The sequence below is a fragment of the Ctenopharyngodon idella genome, chromosome 16, assembly GCF_019924925.1.
Source record: "Ctenopharyngodon idella isolate HZGC_01 chromosome 16, HZGC01, whole genome shotgun sequence".
Taxonomy (NCBI): Eukaryota; Metazoa; Chordata; class Actinopteri; order Cypriniformes; family Xenocyprididae; genus Ctenopharyngodon; species Ctenopharyngodon idella.
This window is the reverse complement of record NC_067235.1, coordinates 4,531,332-4,543,158: the sequence shown is the minus strand read 5'-3', so window position 1 is coordinate 4,543,158 and position 11,827 is coordinate 4,531,332. Positions and strand designations below refer to the sequence as shown.

Sequence of the window (11,827 nt, the reverse complement as noted above, 5' to 3'; positions counted from 1 at the left end):
ACGATTCTGACAGTACTCTGTATACCTACCGGTCTAGCAAGAACAGAGAGATAGTTCACCTCGCTCCAAGACTGCCAGAGTTTCTGCTGGGCTCTGATTTCAAAAATAAACTCATCAAATGGCTTGTGATTTCATGTGTTCTCTCTAAAGACTCTCATGTGGCTGTTCACGATCATAAAGAAGATCAGAAGTCTGATCCAAAACCTCCGTTTCTGAGTTGCCTACTTAGAGAGCATTCAGCATCATCAGGCGCTCTTTGTTGTGAAGACTGTTCAAAATGATAAAGATAACTAATTTTTGTCAAATTCTGAGGCAAAATTACATGTGTCCTTCACATATAAGGCAACCCCAGAATGCCTTGCTAAGAACTGGAAGTTGGGGGGAAAAATCATACTGGACAGAAGATGGAGTCAGTCTAATAAAAACTCTTTTGGGGTACATTTTCATTTGTAAAAACTCTGTGTATATAAAGGAAGTAAAGGTTTTTTTGGTTACACTTTTTAAGAAGTCCTTGATACAGTGTAATTATGCAAATAAATACTCAAATAAGTAATATTAATTAACAACATACTATATGATTAAGGTTAGGGTTATGTTTTAGTTTATGGTTCTGCTTGTAACTATGCATAATGTACTCTTATTACTATAGTAAAAGTACATGTAAGATGTGTAACAGGACACTGTAAAATAAAGTGTTTTTTTTATTATTGTAAAAGTGCATGGTTAGGGTGTGGGTTAGGACTAGGTTATAGGTTTTATAAGAAGCTGTATATAAAAACCATAGATGCCACTTAAAAAAATATTTAGGCCTAAATTTAAGAGTTACGTATTTGGATTGCATATAAAATTTCGATCAATTTTGATTACATAAAATAAACTTGCAGGTAATAAATGAAACAGGTAAGTTTTCCGTTATAGCACTAACTGCGAGACCTCCTTGACAGGTTGCCATCACAGTTTCGGCAGAGGCCATCCACCTCACACCATCCACCTCACTGACTCTACACCATCAAGACAGTGACGCTACCAAATCCCAGAAAGATTGTTGAACCCTTTGAAGGCAGAGATCGAGATGATGGAGTTGGGCATCATTGAAGCCTCCACAACCGAATGGAGTAGCCCGCTCGTCATCGTGCCAATGAAGGACGGATCGTTGCATGTCTGCGTCGACTTCCGCAAGCTGAATACCCAGTCAAAGTTTGATGCCTACCCTATGCCAAGGATTGAAGACCTGTTGGAGCAGATTGGACAGGCCCAGTACATCACAACATTGGGACCTGTGTAAGAGGTACTGGCAGGTGCCATTCGAACCGAACTCCAAACCTCTCGCCACCTTCACGACATCCCTTGGACTATACCAGTTTACAGTCCTACCCTTTGGTCTGCACGAGGCACCTGCCAGCTTCCAGTGGCTAATAGACCAAGTTCTCCAGGGCTGTAAAGAGTGGGCGGCTGCCTATTTGGCCGACGTTGTCATCTACAGCTACAACACGTGAACCATCTGAGACTGACCCTGGAGAAGATCCAAGCAGTGGGCCTGAACTTAAATGTCATCAAATGTGTGAGTGGGCAAAACGTGAGACCAACTACCTTGGATACCAACTGGGCAATGGTGAACTGCGACCACAGTTTTGCAAGGTGGAAGCAATTCAGTGCAGTCCAAGGCCTAGGATGAAGAAGGAGGTTCGATCCTTCCTAGGTCTTGTGGGTTGGTACCGACGATTCATACCAGACTTTGCTACGATTGCAGCACCGCTAACAGACTTATTATCGAAAGCAGGAAAGAACCCGGTGGAGTGGACCAAGGCCTGTGAAAGGGCGTTCAACACCTTGAAAGACAAGATGTGTTCTGAACCGATGTTACAAAGCCTTCACTTCAACGAGCGATTCCTGGTACAAGTAGATGCCTCTGACAAGGGGATTAGAGCGGTACTGGCCCAGCGGACTACTGGAGCTGAGAAACGTGTGGTGTTCCTGAGCAGGAAGCTTGAACCCATGGAGACCAGGTACTCAACCATCGAAAAGGAGTGTCTCTGGTCCATGGAAGCCCTGCACTATTACCTCTTGGGGCAGGAATTTGACATGGAGGCCGACCATTGGGCACTAACCTGGATTCACACCATGAAAGACCACAATGTTTGAGTTACTCGATAGCATCTAGCTCTCCAGCCCAACACCTTCCAGATCCGAAATTGCTCAGAGGAAGAACCTTGTGGCACACATAGCCATTGTCTATTGTTTTATGTTTGTTTAATTGTTGAATTGTTTGTGTTATATGTTGCCATAATCGGGATACTGGGCACTGTGCCGGCCAACATGAGCTCACACAGGGTGGCCAGTTATGACATTGCAGGCTTGTTTCTATGTGGGGTACCAGAATTCTGATCTGAAAAGAAACAAATAGTTGTGTTATTTTTTCCTTGTTTACTATGGTAACAGTCCGTAACTTCTTTTGGTTAAAAATGATCCAAAATCAATTTTTGATCAAGCAAATATCCAGCCAGTGTTCAAAACTATCGACTTACCTTATTCACTTGACTTATTTACAGTAAGCTTGTAATAATGTTTTCTAATAACAGCGATACTGGTAGGTTTCCGTGGGAAATTCGAGCATGCAGCTGTTTGTCTTTGCGTCATTATGTCATGTTTGTTTACATGATGAAGGAGTCCCAGCTTGTAGGCTAAATCACATGTGAGGATGCTGCTGGTAGTGTACCATTTATAGCATTTTCTCACAGCAGCTGCAATAATTAAACTTATCATTTTGATGGCGGATTGTAATCCAGAAAGGTCCAAATGACAATCATCAGTGACAACTGGAGATTCACCCGTAGTCAAAAGCAAAAGACTTTTAGATTTCAATTCCTGTAGCCACTCCGCAATCTAAGGTAACGCACTAAACGTACACACTAAATACACATAGTCACGCAATGCTGATGTTGTTAACATTAACAATTTGAGAACAAAGTATAACAATAATAATAATATGCATGGTTTGACGTGATCCGAGCTAAGCGATCATTAGATTTAATCACCATTGGCAGCGAGATTGTAAAGTCAGAACAAAAGTGGCAGATTTGTTACTTACTTGTTCAGATGACATTTTCCAGTGAAAATTCTTATTTTGGTCATACTTCCAAGATTCCGAAGTACAGTATCCACACCAGTGCAGTGACTGACAGCAAACATTAGATTCATGCGTGCTGAGGAGCCGTGCTGATGTACAACCCACGTGAAGATGATAATTCCACAAATAACTGCAATTGCAGGTTTCAAACAGAGATGGCGACAAAGAGGCAAAACTTACAGACTGCAGCTTTAATAAATAAGTTAATTTGCATTGTGTTTATTTTGTTATAGTGTTATGTTATTTTATGTATCTGAATGTGGGGATATGTAATAACTTATGAAACTTGTAATGGTAAAAACTTACCTTGTACACCAAATGTTCCCAATCTAAATGTTCCCTTTTAGATAGCCAATGCAGGTGACTGTGTGCTTGTGTGTTTTATGGAGGGGACAAAAATGTTTATTATATGATATACGCTGCAATATTTTATTCAATACTCTAAAGTATAAATAACAAATTAAAAAACACAGATTATCTATTCTATGTCTATTTCTCCAAATATTTGTAGTTTTCTGCTTATTTTATTGTTAGCTTAGCAACATGCTAACGTAAAAATGATCACGTCTCTGTGCACTTCAAGTCAGGGTGCTATTTGAGTGATGCACGAGTGACCATTAAGGGTTTCTGCATATAAGTGACCATCTGCCTATGTAGGCAAGCAACAGAGCTAGTGTTTTTAGTGGCCTGTACATAACACAAAGCTATGACGTCATATTTGACAAAAATTGTTCATTGAACATAAAGCAGAAATACTCAGTGATAGCTGAGCTCTATTCTTGGCATGCACTAAAGGTTGACCTGTCTAAAGGTCTGGTTGCCCCGGGTGACTGCTGATGTCATATCTATGTCCAGCAGACTGTGGCTTTACACAAATGTCATCTCACTAAGACATATGTTTATTGCTCACTGAGTGTGGCTGTTGTCGAATGCCTGACCTGCTGTAAAAGCAATGGAAGTCACAAAGTTATTGTGGCCGTTCTGACGCATTTCATCCCAAACAACCTTTTCAATTGACCTGTTTGCACTTTGTGTTCAAAACGTACAATTCAGGCGTAAATACTCTGTTCTGAGAACTACCGTTTTACTAGCTGGCTTTTTTTCATGAGGGTCCGCGGTTATTGGAAACATATAGAATTATTAATCAATTACATTGCGTGTACAGAATGTGGTGACATTGTCTGAGTCTGGTACCCTCTAAAATTATTTTTAGCTATCATGAAAATGATTTTCACTCTGAAATATTTTATTTTTATACTTTTATTTTAGTTCTTAGTTCTTTCACAAAATCTGAATTACATATACATTATCTATATAATAATTGTGTTTTTTTATGTTAAATTGCTTTCTCATATCTCATATCTTTTTGTTTTGTAATTTTTTACTGCAAGTGTTGCAATAATCACATGAAAAAATAAATAAAATAATTACATTATACAGTTTCTAGGCAAAAGCTGCGAGGTGTTCAGATTTTCTTACATTATTGTTCATGAAACGGTTAGATTTACATATTAAATAAAGGAGGGTAAACTGACAACTTAAATACATGAGCATAATGAAAATTTCTTGAGAAAATGAACAATATACAGTTAAATGTGACAAAATGATATTCTGCAATTGGTGCAATTCTTTTTGTTTTTATTGAGGAAAACGTGTTTCAAATCTTTAAACAATTGAACAAAAATTATACACAAAATAAGCAGTTTTTTTTTTCTTTAAAAAAAATGACATTTAGCAGCTTGAACAAAGAATTCAAAGCAGAATGACAATTAAATTCACTGATACAAACAGAAAAACAAGCATAATGTTTATTTGTCCTAAAAATATACTTTTTTTTTTTTTTTTTTTTACAAGACATTTGACCACTAAGCGTTTGGCATCATCCGATGAATGGCAAGAATGGAACTCCAAACTTCACAGAGCGAGTCAAACATCCCGCTGCCAGCACAATCCACAGGATACTGTCAAAATGTTAAGACAAACATAACAACAAACTGGAGGGCGAGAGAGAACCACAAACAGGAGATGCAAATGTGTAAAAAACAAAAAAAGATAAGATGTGTGAACATGCACAGGTGCACCATACGGCCCTCCTGATCAGCACAGACCCCAATGGTTAAAAACTAATGTTAATGCAAATTCTACCGACTGATATCACTTAAACGACCATATCTTAAAACCATTAGAAATGAATCCATTGATGATTTTAAAGGGGTCATATCATAAGGAATCATATTTTGAGATAAAACTGTTTGATGTGCTATATAAGGTGGGAAGTGCATGGGGTTCTTGAGTTCATGAAAACCTAATAATTCAATCATAAAAATATAAAATCAAAATAAATAATTGTAAAATAAAAATATTTAAAATAAAGCACTTAAAGATTTGTTTACCTGCATGTCATTGACAATTAACCAACAACCATGAACATGCAAATGTGCTGTTATTGTTGTTAATATTATAGAAATTATTGAAATATTAACTTAAAATCTTAGAGGGTACTTCAAATAAATATTTTAGGTCAAAAGGGTTCAGCTGACAAATATATTTGTGAATACTATATAACCATACTGTAACTTTTAGTAACTCGCTTCCCAGTCCAAAAACAGCATTTACTGAAACTAAACATCTACAACTTTCTGACAACAGACAGATGAATACATTATTTACACATCAATGATTTACTGTGTGATCCAAAACCTTCACAAAGAATGCGTCATTAAGAAAAAGCCAAAAAATACCCAAAAGCTTGTGTATGAGCCGAGCAAAGCACAGGGTTTGACAGGGGTTTCAATGAAGTCCTAGACTATTTTAAAAAGAAAAAAAAAAACATTGTGAGGGAAATGCAATGGAAAAAGTATGATATGACCCCTTTAAAATCTCAAATCTCACAAATGCACAAAAGCTTATTTCTGCTCATTTAATCTTAATAATGCCAAATAGTGTAAAATCTGATTGATACGAGCACTTGAGTTGAGTGATATGATATGATGAAATATTGGAAACTCAACTGCAAAGTTTGCATTCCACTGAATCAAAATGATCTGTGCTTCTCAGACCTATTAAATACTTGTGTCTGTTCAGCCCAATTGCTCATAGTAATGAAATAAGCTGTATTGATTAAAAGACATTTGTTGAGGGAGATAAACCCCTTCACCAGCTGCACCCATCTCTCCAGCCCTCCCTCTCTCCCTCCCTCTCGTCTGCGTCCTCGCTTCTCTCTCTCGCACTCTCGCTTTCCTCTTCCTTCTCCTCTCAAGTCTCTTTGTCAAGTCTAAACATATATGCCCCAGCTCCTCCTACTTCCTTCCGCAGCACTATTAATCAAGAACAGGTTAACATTCTGTTAACAGGGGGTGAACGTGGGGTCAGGTTCAGCCGACAGAGCAGCTGTGACGGGAGTGCATGAACACAGCCCGTTTTAGTTTCGACCGCTTCAGCAAGAGCTGTCGAATTCCCTGCTTGGATGTTACAGCAAATAGTGTCCCACCATCAAAGGTGCTTCTGCAAATATCTTTCTTCTAGAAAGTTAGGAAACGAACTTTGCGTGAAACAAGTCTTTTCTTTGTTTTCTGCCGTACGCTCACCTGACACAGGATGCTGTCTGCTTTAAAGCTGGCACAAATGTTGACACGCTGAGAAATGCAACAAAAAAGACGGATTTACATCTCACGTTTGTTATCTGGATGCTGCTCAGAAACAATAAATTAAGAGATCAATTACAAGACATACTGCTTCAGAAATAACTGCAAAGAAAAATGACACTTGTAAATCAGGACACATCATGTACATTCACAAGCTTTTAGTCCCTTTGTCGTGTATTTCGAGATTATGAGGTTGCTTTGCTCACCTCAGCATACTGCATTGACATTAGGCACTTTGAATGCATTCACATGTACAAATATAGACAGCACTATCATTTGATAGTCTGGGTATAAAAATACAATCTTAAAATCTTTGGTTTGTACAAACTGTAATCGTTGTACTTTTTGACTTTTCCTCCCTCATTCAGAGAGTCTTTGTGAAAGGTTCTTTGCGATACATCTGGTTCTGTTTGGACTAAAGGATGCAACTGCATCTCGAGCTTCCCTTTTGATGCATCTAATGACAGACATGAAATGTTCTTGACAGTGTCAACCGGTCAGAAACACGTTAGTACGTTTAAAGCCTCACGATCAGCCAAGAATTAAGCAAGGCAGAGCAGAAGTTGCCCTCCAAATGGCCATCTCATTTCAGAAAACAGCACCAGTCTGCACAAACAAAAACCCCACTGGAGCTGTTTTTCACTGAGCCTGGTTCATTTCACTCAAGCATTGATGCACACAGGGGGAAGTGAGGCAATTGCGAAACAATTTCAGCTCGCTTACGACAATGCCATGATTCAGCTCATCTTTTTCACCTTCTCTCAGTTGCAAGGTAGCCATGTGGAGTAGGTTTGCTGATGGCAGGTAAAGACCGGCTGAACTTGGGCAATGTAATAATTGCTAAAGTTACCGTCTGCTACATAAGGGGCAGGTTGGTAATAGCAAGTGACATTCGCTACGTTGGGTATGACGTTCTGCTCGGCCAGCACACGCACCGCCAGCATGGCGATCAACCCTAAGGTCTGCCGCCGCTCGTGTCCCATCAGACACACCGTGCTCTCATTAACCACCCCATGCAGCGTCATTAGATAATCATACTTGCGGTCCTCCAAGCCCACAAAGTGGTTCTGGAGGTAAGACTCCAGCTTGCGCTGCTGTTCGCAGATGTCCGAGAAGTCGATGAAGAAGCGGGAGCACATGTAGCGCTGGAGAGACTTCATCTCCGACTCGGAGGCAGCGCGAAATCCCCTCACCAGAAGATGACAGTACTTCAGCAGGCCGCCTCCTCGGATCTCCTCTGGGTTCCTCGTGCAGATCACCTTGTTGCGCAAGTGGTCCAATGCCATGGCGAAGTCTCCGTACACGCTCTCGCCAATGATGGTGGGGTGAAACGTTTTGGCCATGGGGTTCTCGGAGCACTCGTAGAAAAGTAGCAGAGAGTCTAGCTTAATCTGGAAAGAATCGACACTGAACTCGAACTGCCGGCGCAAAGAGTCCACGAACTTGAGCTCCACATTTTTGCCCCGGTTGTTGGAGAGAGAGATGAGACTCCAGCGGTCTGAATCATTGCACACTTTCACCATCTTCTGCACATATGCTTCCTGCACAAAACGACAAGGAATTGTTGTCAGATCAGTGAGATTATGGTTTTATTTTCATTAAAATAGAGCTGCATGAAATACATTCAAACACTCATCTGTTTGCCATATCAGTTCTCCATCATTATCTGTTGCAGGAGATCTAAGAGGCTGAGAATGCTCGATTGGCTTTAACCTGCTTTAGCGCAATCCTCTTACCGACAGAAAACCAACATTTCACCAGCCTATCAGTAAACTACTCTAATTGCATTTCTACTGAATGTCATTGGAGACTATAGGGATCCATGCAGATGATCTTAAATTACACACTAACAAAATAAAAAAAAACATGAAGCAAAGTCAAGCAGTTTCAGCCTACAGTGTGACATGCTATACTTCATATTTGTGAAGTATTTTAAACACCATTTTCTTATAAAATGATTATTAAAGATTTGGTATGAACTGGTTATTCAAGGGTCTACTGATAAACAATAAATGGCGTCCCCTCAATGCTATAAAGTAACTGTACTGTGTGCCTAAATTACTCAACTTTTTACACCCGTTAGTAGTGAAAAATATGTGAAATATCAATCTTAACAATTAGAAATAGTCCAAAAGAAAGATGAAAATAATTTCAACTATTAAGATGGCAAAAAAAAAAAAAAAAAAAACTTTGCATAGACTCTAAAAATGAAGGTTCTTTATTGGCATTGATGGTTGCACTAAAAACCTTTAACATCAGTGGAATCTTTCCATTCCACAACAGGTTCTTTAGTGGAAAAAGGTTCTTTAGATTATTAAAAAGTTCTTCACACTAAGAAAAACATGGTTGTTTTAAGAAATGATCACTGAAAGGTACCAAAAATGCTCCTTCAATGGCATCACTGCGAAAAAATCCCTTTTGGAACCTTTATTTTAAAGAGTGTAAATATAATGTCATGAATATGATTATAGTTTTTTTTATATAATGTATATTTTAGTGTTTTAACGATTATTTATTTGTTATTGCACAATACTATTGTACTGCCACATTGCGTAACTGTAAATTTGATTAAAACTTCAAAGAAATGGTGAGCAGGTTAAACACCTGAAATGTAAACGTTTTGAACCTGTAAAGTCCATTTGTCAACTATCCTCATGAATCTGAACACTCACCTTCAGGGTCAACGGTGTGATTTTCTCTTTGTTGACCCCATCAGGTAAAAAGTCCAACAGACAGTCCAGCACTATGTTCTTGACGATCTGAAACTCCGTCTCTCCCTTCAGGTCCACGCAGAAAATGAGGTCCAGGTCCTTATAGCCGAGTCCGCTGTCCTCGTGCAGTACGTGGCTGGCAGCGGATCCGTTGAGCCGCACGTCCCGTACATGGATGCGCTGCTCCCGCATGCGGCTCCGCACCGCCGTCACGATCTGCCGCGGCTTCATCTGCAGCGTGGGGAAGTTTCCTCTGCCGTGGATCGGGATGCTTTCGGTCAGGATGAGGTCCAGGCGCTGGACCTGCTCCCAGCTTAACACGCTAAAGTTCGTGCTGTCCGTGTTTGAGTCTGAAACTGTCCTCGCGCTCTCCTCTTCAGCCATCGTCGGGTCTGTTGGAGGAATCAGAGAAGTGGCGTGCTCGACCGATCTACTGCCTGGAGATGTTTCGAGGAGAGTTACAGAGGAGACGCATCATGCGCTCGAGACACTACTGAGATCTGTCCTTGTGATGTGAGGAGTGTCATACGTCCACGCAGCGCTTGAGAGTGTAGTGTAGTATGACAGCAGTATGGCAGTGCTGAGGCTTTCTGTGCGCCTCAGGTCACGCCTATCACTCCACGAGACTCACACTCAGTCCACTGTCACAGCAGCAACCCAATGAGAGCACACGACGCATCTCTCCACAGCTGTGCTCTGAAACTCACATATTTAGTCATTTAGCACAGGGCTTTTCAAAACTGAGGAGGTCCGGGCACCCCCGGGGCGTCGCTTAGGGGTGCTGGGGCTCTGTGGAAAAGTTTAGAGAAAATCAGTGTAAAACTGTGAAAATAAATAGATTAAATAAAAAAAGACGCAATTAAAATAAATACATGAGTAAATAAGTAAATAATGAATCTTACAGTACAGTAGCAGCCTATAATTATGAGTATTTAACATAATAATGTGACTTAGAATAATAATATTTTAGACATACTTATAATAATTTTTCCTCAATATAAATTGGGTCTTTGTGCAAGAAACTATAGAGACACAGATGTCTTTTAAATTTTAGGATCAGGTCCTTTGCATAAGGATGATCATATTTGGGTTCATCTAAAAGACCAAAAACCCCTGATTTAGAACACAGACACACACTAATAAATAAATAAATAATTTCATAATTATTGTCTTTGAAATGGTTAAAAGTTGCAATTTAGTAGTACTGTATTATTATAGTACTATATGTAAATATATTTAATATATTTTATTACAAATAATACATTTTCATAAAACTATTATCTTATTATTAACTTTAAATATAATAGTGAACACAATTAAAATTATAATCAAGTTCTTCTAGTGCTTTGGTACGTTAGTCAACACATCAAAATAAGTGTTGTTCGCTAAAGCATGACAAAAGATTATCAAAACAATAATTTAAAATGTACTTTGACATTATTACAAAGTGTACTTTTAAAAAAAAAATTACTTTAGTACACATAAGTGTATTATATTATCTACCAGTAGTTTTTAGATAGATAGATAGATAGATAGATAGATAGCCATTCAGTAGCACATCTGCACCTGAGAAGATTAAATAGTTTTTGAAGAAAGTCTCAACATATTGCAAAGTAAATGAAGGGTCAGTGTCAGGACGTTTGGTGTCTTTTATTGCCCTCTAGGGACGTGATAGAAAAGCGTCTTCAACAATAAACGAGTCTTTCTGGTTTGTTACACAGCTGTAGAGAACATGCACCAGCGACACCTGCACTTCCATTTGTTAACACACTTACAATTTTACAATTTAATTTCACTCCAATTAGCCTGTATTAGGTTAAGTGCCTTTCCAATTCAACAATAAAGCATCAAATGTTGTTATAATTTAGGGTTTGATCTTCTAGGTTTGCCTATAAATCAAAAGAGAGGTAATGTTTCCTAAGCATTCAGTTCTAAAAACACCACCAAGTGCCATGTCCAGAATTCATAACCTGAAAGCCTGAGGTCTGCCCTGTGGACACCCGTATGTTAGACTGAGGCCAGGCAGAGGTGAGTCTTCCAGCTCATGTCAGAGTGGGGCAGCTGTCAGTCAGGATTCATCAGCGGACACAAAGCCCTGCGTCACTGCACTTACCCAGCCCTTTAAATCTGTTTGATCCCATTTAGGTTAACACAGGCTAAACTCTGCAAGCATTGCCACTTACACCTACAGCAGAAGAGATGAATGCAACATAACCTATAGTGACCACTAACCCATATTCATATCCGTATTAATCCTCTTGCAAGAAAGACACCAATAAATAATGTCCAAAATAAATGGTAATGTGTTTTATTTAATTCAGCTAGCAGCTGTTTCTTACTAACAA

The 11,827-nt window shown here is 39.2% G+C and overlaps 1 protein-coding gene across 1 annotated transcript; it reads right to left on the bottom strand.

The window, feature by feature from the left end:
• Nucleotides 1-4,748: 4,748 nt before the first annotated feature.
• On the bottom strand, nt 4,749-10,172 carry tent5aa (terminal nucleotidyltransferase 5Aa). Its single transcript, XM_051866093.1, has 2 exons — nt 9,444-10,172; nt 4,749-8,312 (listed from the first exon to the last, which is right to left on the bottom strand). The coding sequence occupies exons 1-2, from the start codon at nt 9,864-9,866 to the stop codon at nt 7,533-7,535; spliced, it is 1,203 nt and encodes a 400-aa protein (XP_051722053.1). The 5' UTR covers nt 9,867-10,172; the 3' UTR covers nt 4,749-7,532.
• Nucleotides 10,173-11,827: the final 1,655 nt, after the last annotated feature.